The sequence below is a fragment of the Choloepus didactylus genome, chromosome 1, assembly GCF_015220235.1.
Source record: "Choloepus didactylus isolate mChoDid1 chromosome 1, mChoDid1.pri, whole genome shotgun sequence".
Classification (NCBI taxonomy): Eukaryota; Metazoa; Chordata; class Mammalia; order Pilosa; family Megalonychidae; genus Choloepus; species Choloepus didactylus.
Genome location: NC_051307.1, coordinates 190,408,896 through 190,432,881, shown reverse-complemented (window position 1 = coordinate 190,432,881; position 23,986 = coordinate 190,408,896). Strand labels below are relative to the sequence as shown.

The 23,986-nt window shown below is 52.5% G+C and overlaps 2 protein-coding genes across 3 annotated transcripts in view; one reads left to right on the top strand and one right to left on the bottom strand.

The window, feature by feature from the left end:
* The window catches only part of DLEC1 (DLEC1 cilia and flagella associated protein), a 96,490-nt gene extending 95,656 nt beyond the window's left edge, over nt 1–834 (bottom strand). The window contains exon 1 of the mRNA XM_037847358.1: nt 388–834. The gene's annotated coding sequence lies outside the window, so the exon portion shown is untranslated. The remainder of the gene's footprint in view (nt 1–387) is intronic.
* PLCD1 (phospholipase C delta 1) lies at nt 785–23,969 on the top strand. Of its 2 annotated transcripts, none has more exons than XM_037847368.1 (15): nt 785–969; nt 10,210–10,374; nt 13,747–13,975; nt 19,771–19,900; nt 20,005–20,236; nt 20,872–21,073; nt 21,169–21,313; nt 21,396–21,545; nt 21,639–21,797; nt 22,009–22,156; nt 22,339–22,455; nt 22,815–22,993; nt 23,088–23,220; nt 23,297–23,446; nt 23,612–23,969. In XM_037847368.1, exons 1-15 carry the CDS (start codon nt 936–938, stop codon nt 23,695–23,697), a joined length of 2,259 nt encoding a protein of 752 aa, XP_037703296.1. In that variant the 5' UTR covers nt 785–935; the 3' UTR covers nt 23,698–23,969. The 2 variants fall into 2 exon arrangements, with proteins under 2 accessions (XP_037703296.1, XP_037703295.1); XM_037847367.1 differs by lacking the exon at nt 785–969 and adding an exon at nt 6,142–6,367.
* The last annotated feature ends 17 nt before the right edge of the window (nt 23,970–23,986 follow it).

Genomic DNA, 23,986 nt, shown 5'->3' with positions numbered 1-23,986 from the left:
TTTGGGTTACCAGAGTTGAGGGATCCACCTAGCGGCCCCTTGCCCAGACAGTCCCTTGGGAGCAACCCGAAGCTGTGACCCTGGGGGTTTCACACACACACACACACACACACACACACACACACACCAGCCCCAACCCCCCCCCCACACACACACACCCGCCCCAAACCCCACATCTGTCCCTGGCCCCCATGCACAGATCAGCAGGGATTCGGGGTATGAAGGGCTCAAAGCCGAGCTCCCTCCACCAGCCTGCTGAGAACTTTCCTCGCCACCTCCTCCCTTCCCCACAAGGCGCTCCTAGGGTTAGAAACCTCTCAGCCAGTGTCCACCGGACAAGCCCAGGTATTCCTCTCCGAGGACCTCCTAAGTCGACCCGGTCCCCACCTTTGGCAAAAGGGAAAGCAGACACCGTGGGGAGCATCCTGGACGCCGCGGATCTCTTACGCAGCAGTCGAGCTGGGCGTCGGAGGTTACGCGGTCAATTCTAGGGGACCGCGCCGGATTCTTCCTACCCTCGCCCCGACACGGGCGAGGCGCCCGCAGGCAGGGCGTGGGGCCCTGCCGCCCGCTGTAATAACAGGGCCCGTAGCCCGTTGGCGGCGGCTGCGGAGGAAGTTGGACGATCCGGCTATTTCTGGCCGGGACGCACCCACCGGCCCGAGCCAGAGTGGGCCCGACTGCCCGGCCCCCACCTCCGCCCTCCCTGCGGGGCTCCGGGGACTGGGCGGGGAGAGACGCGGGTTGGCGGGCCCAGGGGGCGGGGGCGCGGATTGGCTGGGGGAGGGGCGGAGTCCGGGGCCACTCTCGGCGTCCTCCCACCGCAGTTCTGTCGAGTCCCTCCACTGTGCTCTGCTGGGACCCGAGGCCTCCGGCGCTGTCGCCGCGCACGTGTGTCCTGCGGTGCCCCTCTCCCCGCGCGCTGCCCGTCGGGCATGGACTCCGGTCGGGACTTCCTGACTCTGCACGGTAAGTGACGGATCGGCGCGCGGGGGGGAGACTCTGCAAGGGCGGATGCCGCGGGAAGCCATTCCCCACCTTGGGCCCGGGGCGCCCAGCTCCCTCGGCCGCCCTTCCGCTCCTCCTCGGGTCCTCCCCTTAGCTCCTTTGCGGGATTGCAGAAATCTCGGCCTGCGACTCCCGGGGCTGAGATTGCCGGACAGGACCCTGGGCGATTCCAGGCTTGTCATCCAGATACGGCCTAGGGGGCGTGCATGAGGGTTAGCAGTCCCAGGAGCTCCCCCTTGTTGCCGTCACTTAGAGCTGGGCTCCACGGCCCGGTACGCACAGAGGGGCTGAGGAGGCAAGGAACTGACATCCAGGAATGACCAAGTTCTCCCTGCTTCTCCCCTTTTGGGCCGCCCCGAGAAAATCCCCAAAGCTCTTGCATGCCTGGACAGCGTCAGGCAGCACGGGTGTGGCAGGCGGTGAGGGGTGGGGCGAGGAGGTGTGCCAAGTTGGCCCAGAGTAGAAATCATAGTCAGTGATGCTCAGCCTGGAAGGAGCAGGTGGAGTCTCCCATCTGCGGACCGTCCTGGCTTGACAGGGCTGAGTCTCAGCTCAAGCTGCCTGCATTTCCGTCCTTTGTCCAGTGGAGGTCTGTTTCCTTGGACCTGGGCACAGAGTCTGGGCCAGCTCCCTGTCCTATTGCTGGCCTTCCAGCAGAGGGGGCAGCTCCTGGCTGCAAAGCCTGGAGGGCTTCTGGCCCAGTGAGACCCCCAACCTGGACATGGCATCTCTTTGCTCGTGCCACTCTTACCAGGACCTTGCTCTACTGTCCCCCAGATCATCTGACAGCTCAGCAAACTCTGCCCCTCTCACACAAGTTGCTGCTCAACCATATTTCCCTTTCTTCTCTAGTATCCTTGGGATTAGAGACTCTAGTGCCCACCACACATCCATCTTAACCGTTCATGGAGATGATAGATGGGAAAGAGAAGAGCAGAGCCATGTGGCCCTCCACTAGAGACCTGCTGGAGGTCAGTGGGACTCCAACATGTTCCCAGAAGCCAGATCCCCAGTCTGTCTTGTGTCTTCTGTTTCCCAGTTTACATACAGCTGGTCCCTGTGGCCCAGAGACACCTGTGCCCAGAGCTGTTGCCCTCATTCCAGTAGCCCGAGATCCTCCAAGCAACATCATCCAGATGGGTCATGGGATCCCTGCCCCTTTCAGTGCTCCTTCTTCCCTCCTCAGGCCAGAGTCATCCTAGCACTCCTGCCAGAGTGGCAGGAAGGGAGGCTGGGCAGTTCAGAGGATCACAGTGGAGACCCATGCTTTTTCTCTCACCATCCATTCATTAGCTGGGGCTGTTCACTTTGCAGACTGCCACCCCTTCTCTGCTTGTCTTAGACCTCCTAAAAGCCCTCTCATCGCCTCTGGCATGGCTTAATTCATGTTGGAATGGGCTCCTTCCTCATGTGTCTGTACATTTGTCCAATCTCTCTCCTGGAGCAGCCCTGGCATCTTCCCTGGGAATCCCTCATGAAGCCTCAGTCAGAGCCTCCTAGCCCTGTGACATGGGCTTGGCCACCAGGGTGTTGAGCTGTGGCCCATCATGTTTGAGACTTGCCTCCCAAATGCCTGACCCTGTCCAGCACTGACACTGTGACGCCTAGCTATTTTCCCTGAAGACCCTGTCACTTCTAGCTTATCACCCAAAATCAACTCCCTGAACTGCTTTCTGTCCTCCCTGTTAAAGCAGATGGCGAGCAGAGAACCTGGGGTGGGGGTGGGGGTGGGGGTGTGTGTCACTGTGTCCTGTGCTGTTCCATGTTGTCTATCCTTCCATTGCAGAGTCTGCACCCCTCTCACAATGCGGGTCCCAGGCCAATGGACATGTGCTATAGGACCACAACCTCTGGCTTGGGCAGTCAGTTCTGCTATAGGAAGGCCTTGTGGGTTCCCACCATTGACCCAGGGGACTACAGAACCCTCCTAAATATGAGAAGTCCTCATATGTCCTAGCCCCAGATGCATGCAGGGGCAGTGTAGTATTCAAGCATGGAATCTGGAGGCAGACTGCCTGAGTTCAAGTCTTGGTTTTTTCATCTCAGACAAATCCCTTGACTTCTCTTTACCTCAGTTTCTTCATCTATAAAATGGGGGTAATAACACAAATACTTCATAGGGTTTCTGTGAGGGTTGAATTTATTTATACCTATAAGACAGGACATACCTCCTATCCAATAGGTACTGTATTCCTGCAGGAGGCCCACCCACCAAGTTCCCACATCCTGTGAGTTGTTTTTACCTCCCTGTTCACACCTTCCAGTTCTTTGGGAAGTGGGGGGTCACCATGGGGTAGTTCCTGGGCAGGGAAAATATGGTCAGAACTGGGCTCAAGAACAAAGGGGTTCCATGTGGCAGGTGAGCTAACTGCCCTTCCCTCCTACGTGGGACTTGATTCCCAGGGGTGTAAATCTCCCTGGCAATGTGGGACATGACTCCTGGGGATGAGCCAGCCCAGCATCGTGGGATTGAGAAAATCTTCTTGACCAAAAGGGAGAAGCAAAATGAAACAAAATAAAGTTTCAGTGGCTGAGAGATTTCAAATAGAGTCGAGAGGTCACTCTGGCGGGCATTTTTATGCGCTATGTAGATAACCCTCTTTAGTTTTTAGAATATTGGAATAGCTAGAAGGAAATACCTGAAACTGTAGAACTGCAACCCAGTAGCCTTTGTTCTTGAAGATGATTGTGTAACTATGTAGCTTACATGGTGTGACAATGTGATTGTGAAAACCTCATGGATCCTTCTCCCTTTGTCTAGTGTATGGACAGATGAGTAGAAAAATGGGGTAGGATGTGGGAGATGGAATGTTTTGGGTGTTCTTTTTTACTTTTATTTTTATTTTTTATTTTTTTTTGAGTAAAGAAAATGTTCAAAAGTTGATTCTGGTGGTGAATCCACAACTATATGATGATAGTACTGTGAATAGTTGGTTGTACACTGTGGATGATTATAGGGTATGTGAATATATCTCAATAAAACTGTATTTAAAAAAAAAGAACAAAGAACAAAGGGGCTCCTTTCAGGGCCTCTGATGCCCTCAACTTGATGTTCTTGGCTCTCAGCCACTCCACCCCCACCCCCTCACCCTGCTTCCTCTGCTGTCCTTCCATTCTGGCCAGGCCTGAGCTGGCTTCTCTAGTAGGTTCCCAGATGTGCCTGAAAGGACATCTCTTCCCAGGGCTCTCCTCTCTATGAACCCATCCACTTCCACTCACTTTTCCTACAACCCGTCCCTCTAGCTCTACTGCAAGAACTAGCATTTGTAAAGATGGAAGACAGGCCAGGAGGGTCCTCATCTTGGTCCTAGGATACCTGGGCTCCAGTCCTAGCTTTGCCTCTACTTAGGGTGGGACCCTTTGCCTCTCTGGGCCTGTTTTCTCATCCATGGGACAGCAGTACCTCACCGGGATGTTGTGAGGATGAAACACTATTGGCTGTAGGAGTGCTGGGTTGGCCAAAAAGCCATTACCCCCAAAAGATGATGGTTCCAGACCTATCCTAGCAAGTTGGCGTCGCCAGCTTTCACCCACCTTAGTTATGTTTCAAAGCTGTCAGTCCTTAGGGTTCCAGGCCAGTGCTACACAAACACATACTGATCCTCAGGATTCTTAATTTTTTTTGTGCCATAGACCACTTGACCTGTGGTCCCTTTCTCAGGATCATGTTTTAAAATGCATAAAATAAAATACATAGCAACTCAAAGGAAACAAATTATATTGGAATGTGATTCTCTCTCTGAAGCCTTAGGGGATCCTGGTTCCCTGATTAAGAACCTCTGTATGGTGTCTCTATAATAGAGGCTTCTCTGCCCGTCCCCCTCTCTGTTCCCACCAGCTGAAGGACAGCTTCTCTGTAACTATATTTTAGCTATCAGTGTACTATACAAACCTTGTTCGTGATTTATTCCCTGTGGCATGACCTTAGACAAGTCTCTCTGCGCTTTAGTTTATTGTTGTTATTGCTGTGCTTGTCTGTCTAATAACTGGCTTTGTCAGTGACTCACTGACGATGCTGGTGACTGGAGCTGCAGTGAAGCAAATGGAAGAATTATTAAGAGGCAGAGAGAGTAAAAAGGAGAGGAGTGAGTCAGGCCTCTGGGAGGTGCCCTGATGTTGGCACACAGTAGGGGCTCGGTAAATACTTGCTGAGTGCATGAAAGGGAAACTATAATGTGCATGAAAGGGCCACTGTTCCTGAGCACGCTGGCAGCACAGATTTGTTTAAAGTTGCAGTCCTTCTCAACTATTCATCAACGCAAGCCTGCGTTAATGGGCACATTTTAAGATCAGTATTTTTTTCAAGAATTCCATTCATTCACGTCCGGAACTTTGGGGATTACCCCACTCAAGAGGGAAGGAAACAGGCCTGCTTGACGTTCATCAGTGAAGAAACAGTAAGCTGAGTCACAATGAATTCGTTGAGAAATTGAGGTAAAATATTTGGCGGGCTCGGCTGTCTAACTCAGGCTCCGTCCTCGGCTCCGCCGGGGCGGTTCCTGTCCCGTTCTCCGCTAGACCCCGCCGTCCCAGCCAAGGCCCACCGTGACCCCCTCTTCACCTCCGCCTGGCTCGACCTCGCCCTTCTTGCTCTCTGCCAGCCTGGGAGCGGGTGTTAAGAATTCGCGGTTTACGCTCCGCCCCCCGGCCTGACTCCGCCCCCTATCGCCGGCCCTGGCCCCGCCCCCACACCGCCTCCAAAGCTGAGGTTCCGCCCTTCCGCGTGCAGGATCCTCCCCTGTTTCACCTCTGAGGCTCGGCTCCGCCCTAGGACGGTTTCCTGGTATAGAGCCTTACCTTCATGTCGCCTCCCGGGCAATGGCTCCCTGCCTGAACTCAGTCTACCAGGCACGGCCCCTCCCTCGCCCCACCTCCTTGGCTCTGGCTTCGTCTCCGACCCTCTTTTGGGGCTCTGGCTTTGCCGCGGATCCACGTCTTTATGGATCTGTCCCAATCGCCTCCCGGCCCGGCCCCTCCCTCTCCACCCCGCCTCCTGGGCTCTGGCTCCACACCCACGGCTGGATTCCCGTCTCTCCCCTGCTCCGCCTCCCAGGGTCTGGCCCCGCCCCCCCACTCGGATTTCACCCCCTCTCGCCCTGCCCCTGCGGCCCCGCCTCCTTCTCTAGCTCCGCCCACCCAAGCCTGGACAACGCCCCCGCTCTCTTCCAGGGCTGTGGTCCCGCCCCCTGGGGCGGGCTGGCTCTGCAGGCTGCACTGTCTTGCGCCCCGCTCCGCGGGAGGCAGGGGCACTGCGAAGTCGACATGCAGTGCCTGGGGGTCCGGAGCGGGAGCCGCTCTAGGGAGCTCTATCTTCAGGAGCAGAGCCTCAAGGTGGCGGCACTCAATGGACAGAGGCTGGGTAAGGGGCGCAAGGGCCACCGTGATATGCGGGGAGCGGGAAGGCAGCTGGGCGCAGGTTGCAGAACACATTTCTGTAAGCTGGGGGCCACCTGCCCTCGAGTCTTTGATTGGACCTGTTTGGTATTCCTGTGAGTGTGTGACCCATTTTGGAGCTGTGTTTGCAATGGTGGAACAATGGGGTGCCTGCTGGGAGAGGGGAGGAAAGTAGTTACCCCACCTTGTGATCTCCTTCAGCCTCTCCAACGCCCTCCCAGTTACCACTGCTAACCCCTCCCGTTTATACATTTCCTGGTACCACTGGATATGTGTGTAACTGGTTATGATTGTGTACTCCATGAGATGATCTGCAAGACAAAATTATGATTCAGTGTGATACTGTGTAAATGTGTGCACCTCTGTGACAAGTGTGACAGTGGGTGACCCAGAGTGTAATTCAGGGTGATGGAGTCTTTCCTCCTATGTGGTCATCTAGGCTGCTGTGCAGCACTGATGTGTGCATTGCTAGTTTAACCAATGGTGTGATGTGGCACTGTAGGTGTCTGTGTGTGATCCAGCGTGAAGGTGTGTGATCCAGTGTGATGCTGTGTAACTGTGTGTGACAGACGTGACAGTGGGTGGCTCAGGGTGACTGACCCTGTTATGGAGTCTGTGTTATGTGGATTGTCTGACAGTATTTCTCTCGGAGGCAGTGTGTCCCTGGGTGGTGGCTGTATAAGGTAATGTTTCATAGCACTGGCCCTGTGGGCAGGCTGCCTGCTTTTGAGTCCTGACTCCACTGTGTAACTTCCTTGAGTCTCAATTTCCTCATCTGTAAAATGGGAATAATGATCATGCCTTCCTCATAGAGTTGTTGGGATTAAATACATGTGTTATGAACAGTATCTCACAAAAATATTTATTATTTTCATGGTGGATGCTATTATCATTATTTGATGATGTTCTGGCACTGTATGTTGTTACGTGTGGCTGTGTGTGACTCCATGTGACAATGTGTAATTCTGAGTGGCAGTATATCACTGAGTGAGTCTCATTGTCTCTTCAAGGTTGTGTGTGGCAGTGTGTGACTGAGTGTGGTGGTGTGGGGTGTGTGACTTTGAATCCATGTGGCTATAGCTCTGTGTATTGCTGTGGACCCAAGCCCAGCATGTCTCCATTGTGCATTGCCCTCGGTATGTGGGTAGGACTCCTGGCACCCCCTCCACCTCCCATTTAGCATCCACAGCACCCTCCACACTCCTCAGTGACCACCTCACTCTGCAGCTAGCTGGGCAGGTTGGTGATGCCCCCGAGCTCAGAGAACCCTCACCACCACCACCCCACAAAGGAGGAGAGGGTGCTATGGCTGGGTAGGTGGGGCTGGGCAAGGGGTGCCTACAGACTTTCTGGGGGCTGAGGGAGTAAAGGTGGTGGGGTGGGCAGCCCAGAGGCCTCAGAATCAAAAGGGCCCTAATTAGGGCTCAAGAGACAGAGATGCCAGCTCAGTTTCCCCAGTGGCCTGGAGGGGAGTGGCTATAACCCTCTGGAATTATCAAAGCCCACCCTGGGGCTGAGGTCTCCATTCCAGAAACCATAGCAGCAGGCAGGGGGGTTTTCTCTGCCTGACCGCAGACAGGGCTGCAGCTCGGCTCCAGGGCAGGATGAACATGTCATCTCCTCACGGTGTTTTCCAGGACTGGAAGATGGGTCTCACCTTCCTACTTCCCGACCCCTCCATTCCCATCTGTGTTGTCAGACAGTGACTGGTCCTGATGTATGCCCAGCTGGGGCGGGGGTGGGGGACAGGCAGAGGGTAAGGGGATGTCCTGCCTAGTTGTACCTCAGCCTGAGAAAGGACATGGGCTCCCTGAGCAGAGGCCAGAGATGGCCCCTTCCCCATCCTCCTGTCCTGGGCCCGACAGACACAGCCAACAGTTTAGGACATCCTGAGGGAGCCCCTTCTCCTCCACTAGGCCTTCCCTTGGTCTGAAGGGAAACTGTTCTGCTAAGGCAGAGTGGTCTCCTGGGAGGGGTTGGGAGGCCTGGGACAAAGATGGGGGCAGGTCGCATCAGACTTTCCTCTGAGGAGGCCAAGAGAGACCTGCCTTCTCCAACGCTGTTCTCACCCCAGTGCTGATGAGGAGACAGAGGCCGCTGAGAGGGAAGGGAGTTGCCTAAAGCCATGTGGGGGGAGGGTGGGGGCATGTAGCACTGGGTTCTGACTCTACTGGAAGCAGAAGACTGGGAAGGGTTGGAGAGGATGTGGGTAACAAGGCCTGGGGAAGTGGTCCAGAAGGTTCTGTAAGTCCCATGGGTGTGTGTGGTAGGCTGGTGGAGGTGTGGATACAGTGGGAGAGGCTATCAGGGATTGGGGGTCTGGGCTCAGAAAAGAAAAGTTTGTGGCTTTGTGAGGGATCTGTTCTTATGCCTAGGCCCAGGCTACTCAGACTAGACCCTCAGGGTCCCTGATGCCATCACTCTGTTGTAGCAGCAGGACAAAGATTTCTGAAAGGCCATGTAGTTTGGGGGACAGAAGTGAGGTGGTTATTTGACTCGAAACAGAGCTGGCTGCTGGGCCACAGGTAGCCAGGGTGGTATGAATCTCTCTCTCTATCTCTAACGTTTATGGATGTATCTCTATCTCTATATTTACCTATATCTATAACTATATTACTTAGGTGGGCCAGGAGGGTGTTTGTGGGGGGTGTCTCTCCCTTATTAAGCCTTTCGGACCACAGTTGGTGCAGGGTCTGCTTGGGATGAGGGCTCTGAGGAAACAGGGCCTGGTGCCCCTTTGGAGCCTCCTGTTTGGGCCTGGTAGGACAGTGGTCATCATATCTTTGGGAACCCACACCTCAGGCCCAGCCTGGGTCTCTGAGAGCAGCGAGAGAGCTGGGCAGGAAGGGGGCAAGCAGTCAGGGTTCTGGGCCTTGCTGTGGGGCCCTGAGCCAGGCCCCACTCAGATTCTGAAAGGGCTGCACTGTGCCTTAGGCCTTCAGGGATGGGGGTGGGCAGCGAAGGGCAGGGGCAGCAGGCTCATCTCTCTCTTCCAGGGGCAAGGATCAGAGACCCACTCAGGCATGCTCAAGTCAGGAGTAGGGACAGCTGGGGCAGGGGTGGCAGGGATGGGCACAAGGGTCCCACAGCAACCAGTGTTGATGCCAAGAACAACTGTCATTGCTGAGTGCCCAGGACCCTCCCCAGATACACACATCATCTCCTTTAACCTCAGAACTTCCCTTTGAGGGGGGTACTGTTATTATTCCCATTTTAAAGATAGGAAAGCAGAGGTCCATTAACATGAAGTTACTTACCAGGTCACAGCAGAACCCAGGCAGGGGTAATTCCAGAGCCACTGGAGCTGGGAAGTTGTTAGGTTCCATGAAGCTCTGGGGTCCAATTCCCGTCTGTGTCTGCCCCGTTTCTCTCCTGGTCTCCCTGTGGTCCCAGCTTCCTTCAGTTCACTCTGAACCCTAAGTGTGACCAGGTGGGGTCCATCACATCTTTCAAGCCAGGCCATATCCTAGGGAGCTGGTCCCCACCCCCAGGAACCAGCTGCTGCCCATCATTCAGCTAAAGATGGCAGGTCACAGGGTATAAAGTAAGGCCCTGGGTGGGCAGGTTTCTAAGGTTTGGCATGGCCACTTCAGCTGGCTATCAGAGATGGCTTCCTGGAGGAGGCAGGGTCCCGGCAGCATGTTGGAGCATGGGTGAAGGAGGGAGAAGTGAACAGAGGACCAAGGAGAGGATGAGGCTGGCACAAAGGGGACTCTGAGAGGGTCTGGGGGTGGGCATGGCCATATGGATTTGGGGCAGCAGAGACACTGATGGAGGAGATGTCATCCTGTCTGCTCTGTCCCCCAGGCCTGCAGAATGATGAGGACCTACAGGCACTGCTGAAGGGCAGCCAGCTGCTGAAGGTGAAGTCCAGCTCATGGCGGAGAGAGCGCTTCTACAAATTGCAGGAAGACTGCAAGACCATCTGGCAGGAGTCCCGCAAGGTCATGCGGACCCCAGAGACCCATCTGTGTGAGTGCCCAGGGGCAGGCAGCAGGGGGCAGAATCCTGTGCCTTGGATGGGGAAATGGAGGCTGGCTAGGATGGTATAGGGTTGGAGGTCAATCATGGACCAGGACCACAGATAGAATCTGAGGCCTGGCCTGATGGATCTTTGGTCAGTCATGCAACCAAGACCAGAGATGGGGAAACTGAGACTGGTTGGGGTGGAGGAGAGGAGCCAGTTAAACCACTGATAGGGAAACTGAGGCCTGTTCTGGGCTAGAGAGGGCAGTCATGAAATGAGAACCACAGATAGAGATACTAAAGCCTCGAGGGGGTGGGGGATACATAACCATGACCACAGATGGGGCAAGCGAGGCTCAGAAGTAAGGAGGGAGCTGGGCAATGTTACCTGAACTCACAGGTACGTGCCCAGGCAGTAGTGGGAAGGAGGGAAGTTGGAAAGACTAGGACTCCAGGTGGGGTGAGGACAAAAGCCAGGCCCAAAGTCCAGAAGCAGTTAAGACACTTCCGGGAATCACTGGCCAGGGTGTGAGGTGGGGCCACAGGGAGCAGACCCCTCCCTTGGGTTGGGACTATATGAGGGATGTTGGGGTGGAGCAGAGTTGGTTCACCCAGAACAGTCCACAGCTGGGGAGTTCCCTCAAGGGTGTGGGTCTGGAAGGTTCTGAAAAGGCCTAGGAGCTCAAAGCTGAGGCTTGCCAATGGAGAGCGCCTTAGAGAGGAAGCTCTGCTGACTTCTGCCCTTTAAGGCAAGAACTCCTAAAGATCTGTAAAATGAGATGTCCCTCTCCCATATCTCTGCACATTTACTTGGTGGAAAAGTTTAGACCAATGCCGTCCAAGAACTTTCTGTGATGGTGGAGAAGTTCTGTATCTGCGCCTTGCAATGTGATAGCCACTAGCCACCAGTGGCTCCTGACCATCTGAAATGTGGCTAGTATGACTGAGGAACTGAATTTTTAGTTTAATTTAATTTGAATTAATTTAAATTTAAATAACCACACTTGGCCACTGCAATAGATCACTGCAGCTCAGACCCCTGGCAGGCCTCCTCCCTTCACCCCACCCTTGGCTACAGCGAGGCAGGGTCAGCCCTGGACGTGACCACACAGCTGACATAGGGAGGGGGAGGGTCAACTTACTAAGGGTGTCCTCTGAATGGGTGCCTGAGGGTAACATTTGACCAGCACGTGTCTGCCAAGTCTAGAGATGCTGGGGACAAAGATAGGAGAAGGTACAGCCTGCCTGCCTGTGGCCTGTGGAGGGCTGAGAGGTGAGGCAGGGCAGGAGCAGGGGCAGGTGGGGGAGAGCGGTGCTGAGTCTTTGGGGCTGTGGGCCATGAAAGGTTTCTGAGCAGGGCTGGGCAGGGTCTGAGGGGCTGGGGGTCCTGAAGCACCCTCAGGAAACCACTCGAGCCTGTGTCTGCCCCAGCCCAGCCCACTGCCACAGAAGCACAGGAGTGACTGCCTGACCTTGGCTGTCTGTGGCGCCAGACAGACTCCTTCATAGGGCTCCTGCCCTGATAGGGGATTTCCTGTTATATGTTGGTGGGCCCGCCCTGGGGATCATGGGTGGGGGCACCGTGGGAACGGGGCAGCTTAGACTCGGAGTCCTGGGGATTCCCTTGAGCCCACTCACCACACATGCACGGCTCCCCAGCATGTGCTTGCATTTGATGGGGGGTGGGTGTGGGGTCATACAGAGGAGAGAGAGACCCAGGCCTTGCCAGCAGGAACCCCCATTTGGGCTGGTGAGATGCGGGCCCCACACCAGGACAACTGTGAGCAAAAGGGCAGGAAGAGCAGTCCAAGCAGTAGACCCCATGTGAGCAAATGTACAGGGGGGAAGGGCCTGTACCCTGAGAGGAGAGGCTCAGGGTGATAGGCCCAGGGTCGAGGAGCCAGGTGTGCTCAAGTGAGGAGCATGGAGTCTGCCAGCATGGCCACAAGGGGCTGTCTTCCATGTCAGAGGTGGTGGAGACAGGTCCTGGGTTGGGCCCACTGGCTGCTGCCCATCTCTGGGTGGGCAGTGAGACTGTGGGCACTGACACCTGGAGAGGCAGAGAGCAGATGAGGGAGGATTGGAGCTGCCCCCACCCCCTGCCCCAGATCTCTCTGGCTCTGCTTCCTGCTCCCTGAATCTCTCCCTATCCTGCCCTCGGCCCCGTGGGCTCTGGTTCCCAGAGGCAGGCAGGGTGTTATCAGCAGTGAAGGCATCTGGACTTTCTCTCTGGTGCGGGTAGGAGTGCTGCCCTGGGGGGCTCTGTATCTCAGGCTTTCTGTTTTCACTTATAACTGCAGCTGGTGTGGGATATAGTGGGGCACAGGACGCTGCGGGTGGAGGGATTAAGCAGGGATAGCCTCTGCACCCCAGATGGCCTGGGGAGTTCACGTGTCCTACTCCTCAGAGCCCGCTGCCCAGCCTCACGTGGGGCTGCAGGTGGCTGGGAGGCCCCTGGGCACTCAGAGTGGGGGTGGGCACAGGGAGGGACAGGAGGCTGGGCCTCCTAGGGCAGATGGATGAGGGTGGCTCAGGATGGGGGTGGGAAAGGGGCAGAGCCTGGGTCCTGCTGCTGGGAGGCCCAGAATGAACCTGGTAGGATGGGCTCCGGCCATGGAGGGCACACAGGGGCTGGGGTGCAGGCAGGGCCTTGCCTCTCCCTGAAGCTTGGAAGGCTGGGCTGTGAAGGGAAGGCCTTCTCCCCGGCTCCCAACGATGTAATCTCTCAGACCCCCAGGGGCCTTCCTCCACCCTTGCCACCAAGGGGCTCTCTGAGGTCAGGACACATGCAGACACACACAGGACAGGGCCATATCTACCCTCTGATGAGGGCACTTCTCCCTCTGCCCCCAGAGGGCTGACTGGGGCTGGTTCCAGTCTCCTGAGCAAACAGGAGAAGGGCCTTGGGGCTCTTCTGGCTGTGTGAGGTGGGGACAGGCCCAAAGTCAAGTATGATCAGAAAGACTTGTGTCCCCAACTTCCATAATGGTATCTTCTTATCTCCCTCTAAGAACCCTACCCAATCCTCCCCTGGGACCCTGCTCCCTTCCTGTCGCTGAGACAGCAGGCCTGGTGGCCCGGGTGTCCATCCCGCCCTAAAACCTCTCTCTCTGTCTCTCCCTGTGCATTGCCGCTCTGCCCACTCTGCCCCACTCCATCTCCACCTCAGCCTCTGTCCTCCTCCCTCCTTTATGTCCCATGCTGTCTGTCCCCCTGCCTCTCTTCTCTTTCTTTCAGAATCCTTGGGCTCCTGCCTGAGCTCCAGCCCCGGCCCTGTCTCTAAGCTCTGCTGCCCTCCAGTGCGGAGGCAGCTGTGTGTCAGGGGCAGGGACTGGCGAGTCATGACTCTCTGGGCCCCACCCCTGTCCCCACTTGCAGTCTCCATCGAGGACATTCAGGAGGTGCGGCAGGGACACCGCACTGAGGGCATGGAGAAGTTTGCCCGTGACGTGCCTGAGGACCGCTGCTTCTCCATCGTCTTCAAGGACCAGCGCAACACACTGGACCTTATCTCCTCATCACCAGATGACGCCCGGCACTGGGTGCAGGGCCTGCGTAAGATCATCCACCATTCGGGCTCCATGGACCAGCGGCAGAAGCTGGAACAGTATCCTTGGGGTGGCGATGGTGGGTCCAGGAGCCTGACTGCACTGGTAGTAGCTGTCTCCAGGGCAGCCTGGGTCTGGGAGGGAAGCAGGGGAGGTGCTTGGAGCCTGCTTTGGCCTGCTCTGCCTCAGGACCCAAGGGCCAGACAGTTAAGCAGCCCCCTCTTCCTCCCTACGCAACCAGCATGGAGTTGGGGGGCTGGGGAGCCTGAAGGGAGCAGCTTCAACGGGGGATGTAGTCTTGGACATTTTAATTGTGTTTCCTAGAGTTACTACTTTTTTTTCCCTCTGGGAATTTGGGGAGCCGTGGTACACCCCTGTGCCATTCTTATGGGAGTGATCAAGTTCCCCCAGGCCAGCCTGTGAGCTTAAAATGAATTAACTGCACAATCCAGTTCCCCTACACCATACTAGTCTGTGGTTCAAGCTGATCAGGCGTCTAGTACACATGGAATAGAGTGGAACCAGCTCCAGCTCTAACTTTTTATAGGCTATTTTTAAATTCTTTTTTTAATCAAGAAAAACTTACTGAGGTGAAATTCACGTACCATAAAATTAGCCATTTTAAAGTGAACGATTCAAGTGGCATTTAGTATATTTACAATGTTGTGCACCATTATTTCCATCTAGTTCCAAAACATTTCCATCACTCCAGAGTAAAACCCCATACCCAGGAAGCAGTTTCTCCCCATTGCCTGACTCCTCCAGCCCCAGGCAACCAACTACCAATCTGGATACTGTCTCTAGGACAGATATTCTGGATCTTCTATATAAATGGAATCATTCAATATGTGACCATTTATGTCTGGTTTCTTTCACTTAGCATAATGTTTTGGTGGTTCAACCACATTGTAGTATCAGTACTTCACTCCTATCTTTAAATTTCTTATGCTGTATTTTTAAAAAAAGTTTTTTCTTAAAAAGTTTTATTGCGGTAACATACAACACAAGATTTTCCATTTTAAGAACTTTCATGTGTACAATTCAGTGATATGAACTAAATTCAGAATATTGTGCTACCATCACCACCAACCATTACCAAAACTTTTTCAGCACCCTAAACAGAAACTCTCTATGCATTAAACAATAACTCCTGTTTTCCCACACCCACCCCCAGCCAATGGTAACCTGTAATTTACTTTCTGCCTCTATGTATTTGCGTGTTCTATTTATTTCATATAAATGAGATCACACGGTATTTGTCCTTTTGTGGGTGGCTTATTTCACCCAACATGATGTCTTCAAAGTTCATCCACCTTGTAGCATGTACCATACTTCATTTCTTTTTATGGCTGAATAATATTCCATTGTATGTATATACCACATTTGTTTATCTGTTCACTGGTTAATGGACGCTTAGGTGGTTTGCGTCTTTTGCCCCTTGTGAATAGCACTGCTATGAACATGTGTACATGTACTTTATATGAGCACCTGTTTTCAATTCTTTTGTGTATCCTAGGAGTGGAATTGCTGGGCCATATGGTAATTCTATACTTAACTTTCTGAGGAAAGGCCAAACTGTTTTCCACAGTGGCTAAATCATTTCCACCAACAATGTACAAGGGTTCCAATTTCTCCACATTATTACCAACACTTATTTTCCCTTTTTTTAAAAAAATATAACAGCCATCCTATTTGGTGTGAAGTAGTACCTTGTTGTGGTCTTGATTGGCATTTCCCTAATGATTAAAGATGCTGAGCATCATTTCATGTGTTTGTTGGCCATTCTTGTATCTTCTTTGGAGAAATGTTTGTTCATGTTCTTTGCACATTTTTTAATTGGGTCGTTTGTCTCCTTGTTGTTGAGTTGTAGTAGTTCTTTGCATTGTCTGAATATCAAACTCTTATTGGATATACGGTTTGCAACTATTTTCTCTCATTCCATATGTTATCGTCTCACTTTCTGATAATTTCCTTTGATACATAAAAGTTTTAAATTTTGATGATGTCCAATTTATGTTTTCCTTTTGTTGCCCATGCTTTTGGTATTACATATAAGTAGACTTCTTCCTATGTTTTCTGCTAAGACTTTTATGGTTTTGGTGATTACATTTAGGTCCTTGATCCATTTTGAGTTAATTTTTGTGTGTGGTGTGAGGTAGGGGTACAACTTCATCCTTTGCTTGTGAATATCCAGTTGTTTCAGCACCATTCATTGAAAAGACTGTTCTTTCCCCCAATGAATTGTCTTGGCCCACTTGTGACCATAAATGTGAGGGTTTATTTCTGACTCTTAATTATATTTCGTCGATCTATAGATCTCTCCTTTTATGCCAGTATCACACTGTCTTGATGACTGTAGCTTTGTACTAAGTTTTGAAATTGGTTAGTGTGAATTCTCCAAATTTGTTCTTTTCTAAGATTGGCTATTCTGGTTCCCTTGAATTTCCTTATGAATTTTAGGATCAGCTTGTCAATTTCTGCAAAGAAACCAGCTAGGATTTTAATAGGGATTGTGTTGAATCTGTAGATCAATTTGGAGAGTATTGCCACTAATAATACTAAGTCTTCTGATCCATGAACATGGGATACCTTTGCATTTATTTAGATCTTCTTTAATTTCCCTCAACAGTGTTTGACGGTTTTCAGAGCATAAGTTTTGCACTTCTTTTGTTACATCTATTCATTATTTTATTCTTTTTGATTCTATTGCAAATGTAATTGTTTTCTTAATTTCATTTTCAGATTCTTCATTTCAGCTAGCATATATCCAGCTCCCTTAGGGGGCATGCTCTGAGCCCTTTTAGTGTCCTCTGTGTGAGTTGAGTAATTCAAAGACTTTTAAGTGTTATTTCTCAAGGCTATGTCTGCCTGATTTGGGGATTTCTAAGAAGTCCAATTCTGGGGCACTTGTGGGCCTTTAAAATTTCATTCTAAGATATTGATATTTTCCAAATTTTCTTTCCCTATCCCTAACACCCTTTAAAGGGCCATAGTCACTCCTTTTTGCCCAGCTCTGTCCTTGGACAATCTTTTTCCCATGCATGTCTTTGTGCAGGGTCCTACTGCCCAGACCCTGAGATCATAAAGCTGTCCTAGCCAACTGACTAGCAATGAGCATGAGGACCTTGTGCTTGGCTGGACCACTGAGAACTTGATTTTTTCACCTGGCAGTCTGCCATATTTATTTTTTCCACATATTCATGTAAATATATATATTTAAAAAAAGAATATTTGGAAACTATTAGTATGTTAGAATGCAATTTTTAAAACATTTGTTATTGTGAAATGTAACATATATACAGAAAAGTGATAAATTTCAAAATACAATTTAGCAGGTAGTTATAGAGCAAATTTCAAAGTATAGTATGAGTTACAGTTCCACAATTTCAGATATTTCCTTCTGGCTGTTCTAATACATTAGAAATTAAAAAGAAATATTTATATAATGATTCAGTAGTCATAGTCATTTGTTGAGTCCTAACGTCTCTGTTACAACTCCTCCCTCTCATTTGATCATTCTCCCAATCTTCAGGGATATTTGGGCAATGACCATTCTAACTTCTTCATGTTAAAAAGGGGATGTCAACATTATGGGATAGGGGAATGCAACTGGTTGATGTTCTGGGAGATACTGGTACTTCTGAGTTTCAGGGCTTATCTGGCACAGGAACAATCTTAGAATTAAAATTTTAAAGGCCCAGAAGACACAACTTATCAAGAAACTGTTGATATTTGGGTCCTTCTCCTCCTAATCATTTTTTCTGTATTTCAGTTTGCCTAGTGACACATTTGCCTAAAATAGTGGAAACCATATATTTGTATCCATTTTCTGTGTAACATTACATCATAATTATTTCCCAGTGTTATTACAGTCTCTATTAACAGTTTTAAGGACTGTATAATATTCCACTGAGTGGATGTACCATAAATCAGTGATGCACTCTTTTAGTGTTGAACATTTAAGTTATGTTATGTCTTTCATTATTACACTAACACAGCAAAGCACAGCTATGTGCGTAAAACCTTTTCTGTATTTAGGAGTATTTCCTTACCAACAATTCCTCAGAATTACTGAGTTAATTGATATAAACAGTTTAAAATCTTAGCTATCCCTATGCTGCTTTCCTTAAAGGTTGTAACAAGTTACCTTCTCCTAGTAATGGATGAGAGTGTCCATTTCACCCCGCACTTACTTGCACTGAGTATCATACTTTTAAACTGCTAATTTTATAGTTTAAGAAATTACATCTCATTTTCAAAAATTTAATATTTTTGATTACTAGTGATGTTTGCAAAAGGTCAGTTTGTCTCCTTTGCAAATTTAGTTATTAGGTCATCTTACTATTTTCTTTTTAATTAAATCTTCTAGGCGTTTGCTGCAGATGTTTCCCCCAACCTGTCGGAAGGATGACTTTGTTTTTACTTTATCTGATCCTCAGAAAAATTTTAAAGTTTACATGGCATCAATTATATTGTTTCCTTTGTGATTTCTTCTAAAAACATGCTGTCCCTTTTTTAATAGTGATCCTGAGGTTTCCTTGTTGTTCTATTGTTAGCTCTCTAATGTCTTTGGAAAGCACTGTATTGTCTGGGATGCCTGCACCCTCCAGAGACCCCTTCTTTAGTTCCTCAGGGTTCCAGTCTGAGAGAAGAGAAGACAGAGGTGAAGGATTAGTGGGAATTGAAATTCCCTAATCATGGCGACTTGTTCTGGGCTTTGTTTTTGCATGTGATATCCCTACCTTCTAATCAGTGGTTTGTTTCTTATAAGATAAGTCTAAAGTGCTTTAGCCAAGTTGACTAAATATTATATATTGAAAACCAGAAGGACATACCTCAAAATGTTAAAGGTGGTTATCACCGAGTGGTAGAACTATAGAGGATTGCTTGTTTATTTATTTTTCTGTATTTTCTAAAATTTCTACAGTGAGCCTTTTTATTTTATTTTATTTTTTTATCTTCATTTTATTGAGATATATTCACATACCATGCAGTCATACAAAACAAATCACACTTTCGATTGTTCACAGTACCATTACATAGTTGTACATTCATCACCTAAATCAATCCCTCACACCTTCATTAGCACACACACAAAAATAACAAGAATAATAATTAGAGTGAAAAAGAGCAATTGAAGTAAAAAAGAACACTGGGTACCTTTGTCTGTTTGTTTCCTTCCCCTATTTTTCTACTCATCCATCCATAAACTAGACAAAGTGGAGTGTGGTCCTTATGGCTTTCCCAATCCCATTGTCACCCCTCATAAGCTACATTTTTATACAACTGTCTTCGAGATTCATGGGTTCTGGGTTGTAGTTTGATAGTTTCAGGTATCCACCACCAGCTACCCCAATTCTTTAGAACCTAAAAAGGGTTGTCTAAATTGTGCGTAAGAGTGCCCACCAGAGTGACCTCTCGGCTCCTTTTGGAATCTCTCTGCTACTGAAGCTTATTTCATTTCCTTTCACATCCCCCTTTTGGTCAAGAAGATGTTCTCCGTCCCACGATGCCAGGTCTACATTCCTCCCCGGGAGTCATATTCCATGTTGCCAGGGAGATTCACTCCCCTGGGTGTCTGATCCCACGTAGGGGGGAGGGCAGTGATTTCACCTTTCGTGAGCCTTTTTATAATGAGAAGAAAATTATCCTCAAAAATTTGAAAGGTCTCCAAGCTAGCAAATAGAAAAAGACCCTTTAATAGGATGTAACACTTTCCTCCAAAGAAGTCACCAGGTCTTGTCCCTGAAACAGTGTCTGCAGGTGGCCTCAGCCCAGTGCCCGGAGCTACAGCTCAGGCTGGGGCCTCGGGGAGTACCAGCACTCCTGGGTTCTTTCCTTACTTCTGGCCCAGCTGGATTCACTCCTGCCTGCGAAAAGCTGACAAAAACAAGGACAACAAGATGAGCTTCAAGGAGCTGCAGAACTTCCTGAAGGAGCTCAACATCCAAGTGGATGACAGCTATGCCCGGAAGATCTTCAGGGTGAGGCCGGAAGTGAGGTGCTGGGTCCATGTGGCAGCAGGGTCCTTGACCCTGGACCTAGGCCCACTCTGAGCCTTGCCCACTCAGCTGTCCTGGCTTCACAGGAATGTGACCACTCCAAGACAGACTCTCTGGAGGATGAAGAGATTGAGGCCTTCTACAAGATGCTGACCCAGCGAGAGGAGATCGACCGCATCTTCACAGAGGCCGCGGGCTCTGCGGAGACCCTGTCAGTGGATCAGCTGGTGGTTTTTCTGCAGCATGAGCAGCGGGAGGAGGGGGCAGGGACTGCACTGGCCCTCTCCCTCATCGAGCGCTATGAGCCCAGCGAGACTGGTGAGGGCCTGGCCTGGGACTACAGCCTGCAGGCCCAGGGCCCTGGGGGACTTCTGGGGAGAATGAGGCCCGAGAGAAGGGAGCTGGAGGGAACAGGGTGGGGGACAGTATCTCAGCCAGCCCCAGAGCTCCTTGCCCTCCTGGCAGTATTTGCCCTCCGCATTAAAGCAGGCAGAAGGGAGATGGTTCTAGCAGCACTACCCCTCTCTGGGCCTCAGTTTGCATCTTGGTTCTTCCTCTAGTGGGACCCCTGGCCCCCAATAAATATATAGAGAGTGGTAGGAAAGGCGTTTTTCTTGCTTCTTTTTTGTGCTCATCCTGGGCCCATCTCTGAGAGGTGACAGAACAGGGGACACGGGGCCCTGCTCTGGAGGGGGCTCCAGTCCGGGGACACAGAGCAGGAGGACATGAGGTCCTGCCCTCAGGGAGACCTCACAGTGTGGGATCAGAGGAGACAGGGCTCCACCCTACGGGAATCACAGTCTGGTCCGGAGACTCGAACTCACTGTACTTCCATGGCATGTCACGAACCAGCTCAGGACAGGGAGGCAGCGGGGCTAGGGAGCTGGGTCCCTGGAGATGGCTGGCAGGCGACGGCTCTGACGGGCCCTGACGGGCGGCCTCTTCCCTCCCAGCCAGGGCGCAGCGGCAGATGACCAAGGACGGCTTTCTCATGTACCTGTTGTCGGCGGACGGCAGCGCCTTCGACCTGGCGCACCGGCGGGTCTACCAGGACATGAGTCAGCCGCTCAGCCACTACCTGGTGTCCTCCTCGCACAACACCTACCTGATGGAGGACCAGCTCACCGGGCCCAGCAGCACCGAGGCCTACATCCGGTGGGGCCCGGGGCGGGGCCGGGCCGGAACTCGGGGGCGGGGCCGGGCGGGGTGGGCGGAGTCCGGAAGGTCCTAGCCGCCTCCCCTGCCCGCAGGGCGCTGTGCAAAGGCTGCCGCTGCTTGGAGCTCGATTGCTGGGATGGACCCAACCAGGAGCCCATCATCTACCACGGCTACACATTCACCTCCAAGATCCTCTTCTGCGACGTGCTCAGAGCCATCCGGGACTATGCATTCAAGGTAGGCGTGTCCCCGGGGTGGCAGGTTGAGGAGGGGGATTTTAGGGGTGTCCACCCCTCCTAATGCACCCTCGGGCCTCCAGGCGTCCCCCTACCCTGTCATCCTGTCCCTGGAGAACCACTGCAGCCTCGAGCAGCAGCGCGTGATGGCGAGACACCTGCGCGGCATCCTGGGCGCCATGCTGCTGGACCGGCCGCTGGACGGGGTCACTGCCAGCTTGCCCTCCCCTGAGGTAGGCGGTGGGGATGAAGGCTCCCGGAGAAGAGGGCAGGTGGACCGACAGGGAGGCCAGGTGGGTCTTGATCCGCTGCCCCTCCATCCTCAGCAATTGAAGGGGAAGATCCTGCTCAAGGGGAAGAAGCTTGGGGGTCTCCTGCCCCCAGGAGGGGAAGGTGGCCCTGAGGCCACTGATGTGTCAGATGAGGACGAGGCTGCTGAGATGGAGGACGAGGCAGTGCGGAGCCGAGTGCAGAACAAATCCAGGGTCTGAGAGGGAACTGGGGGTTGGGGCAGCCCTGGGGCCCTCCCCTGGCATTATCCCACCACTACCCCACGGGATGTATGCGACTGCCACTCAGACCCTCTGCCCCCCTCTCTCTGTCTGTCTTTCTGTCTCTCTGTCTCTGGGATTCTGGCTCTCAGTGCCCATCCTGTCCCAACTCTGACTCTAATCGGGGCCTCCCCATGGCTCCCAGGAGGACACGCTCAGACTAGCAAAGGAGCTCTCCGACATGGTCATTTACTGCAAGAGTGTTCACTTTGGGGGCTTCGCCCCGGGGCAGGCCTTCTACGAGATGGCGTCCTTCTCTGAGAACCGTGCCCTCCGAATGCTCCTGGAATCGGGTGAGCCCATGCCCTGTATCCCAAGGTTGCTGTCTATCTGTCTGACCATCTGGGCTGGCCAGGGCCAGGCCTGGCTCCCCACCCCTCAGGACGTCACCCAGAGTTGCCAGGCAGAGCTGGCAGGGAGGGGCTCGGGCCCCACCAGGAGGTCTCCCCTCCTGACTAACCCACACCCCCTCCAGGAAACAGCCTGGTCCGCCACAACGTGGGGCACCTGAGCAGGATCTACCCTGCTGGCTGGAGAACAGACTCCTCCAACTACAGCCCCGTGGAGATGTGGAACGGGGGCTGCCAGATCGGTATGGGCTGGCTGGGGCTGGGAGGAGGCCTGCATGAGGGTTTCTGTCCTCAGGGCTGGGGTCTGGAGCCTCAGAGACCACGCAGGGGGAAGTCTGGTCCCGCTGGGGCTTGTGGGCTCAGAGGTCGGTAGTCCAGGCACCTCACCAGCAAGTCTGAAATGCCAACATTATCTCAGCAGTCCTTTGAATTCCAACTTCAGAAATTGAATATGTGATCAGTGGGGTGGCTGAGTTAGGGAGGCAACGGACCCGGCTTCTGACACACCCTGTGACTCTAGGCCTCAGTGTACCCTGAGCAGACTGGGCTCAAGAGCCTCCAAGGCCAGCCCACAGCCTGTGTCTGCCCTGTGTTGCCTTAGTGGCCCTGAACTTCCAGACCCCTGGGCCGGAGATGGACGTGTACCAGGGCCGCTTCCGGGACAACGGGGCCTGTGGGTACGTGCTGAAGCCTGCCTTCCTGCGAGACCCTACCTCCACTTTCAACCCACGTGCCCTGGCTCAGGGGCCCTGGTGGGCTCGGAAGCAGCTCAACGTTAGGGTATGGCAGGGCTCAGGAGGGACAGGTGCCCACGGGCCACCCTTCCTACTCAATACCATTCCCGAAGACCAAACTGTCCCATGCCTTTGCTCAGGTCATCTCGGGGCAGCAGCTACCAAAAGTCAACAAGAACAAGAATTCAATTGTAGACCCCAAGGTGACAGTGGAGATCCATGGCGTGGCCCAGGATATGGCCAGCCGCCAAACTGCTGTAGTCACCAATAATGGTAGGTGCTGGGCCTCGGGTGGGCCCAGCCACTGGCGCCACTGTCCATGCTGTGGACACAGTGCCTGTACCCCTAGGTTTCAACCCGTGGTGGGACACGGAGTTTGAGTTCAGGGTGGTTGTGCCTGAGCTTGCCCTTGTCCGCTTCGTGGTGGAAGATTACGACTCCTCCTCCAAGAATGACTTCATTGGCCAGAGCACCATCCCCTTCCACAGCCTCAAGCAGGGTGAGTGGGTATCGAAGGGAAGGGTGGGGCAGGGTTAGGTGGGGGCAGGGCCTGGCATCCCCTGGGCTGGGGCTGGCTGGCACTTGAAGCATCCTTCCTGAGTGACCAGGATGCTCGCTCTCTGCTCCTTGCTGCTCTCCACCTTACTGCCCATCTGTCTGCCAGGATACCGCCATATCCACCTCTTGTCCAAGAATGGAGACCAACATCCGTCAGCCACGCTCTTCGTGAAGGTGTCCCTCCAGGACTAGGCTTGGGGACCGCCCTGAGCCAGCCAGGCCCTCTGTACACACCTGGGGACAGAGCTGGTGTGGCTGTCCCCTTCCAGCCTCTCACTCGGAGCTAGAGGACCCTGTACTGACTTCAGCTCTAACATATTGTCTGTGCTGCTTCCTCTCCGGGGTCCTGGGAGCCAGTCAGTCCCTGGAACTCTCCTTGATTCCGTTAGGAACACATTGCAGCCCTCCCTGCCTTCTGGCCAGCCCTGGGTTGAGAGTTTTTTATAAAAATCATGGTAAACTAAGCTGGATGATCTCTTTA

Excerpts from the sequence above, each read along its gene's own strand:
- PLCD1 (XM_037847367.1), top strand. The coding sequence starts at position 6,271 with ATGCAGTGCCTGGGGGTCCGGAGCGGGAGCCGCTCTAGGGAGCTCTAT. Across the intron at positions 6,368-10,209 it reads ACTCAATGGACAGAGGCTGG|GCCTGCAGAATGATGAGGAC; the intron begins GTAAGGGGCGCA and ends TCTGTCCCCCAG. Across the intron at positions 13,976-19,770 it reads CAGCGGCAGAAGCTGGAACA|CTGGATTCACTCCTGCCTGC; the intron begins GTATCCTTGGGG and ends CTTCTGGCCCAG.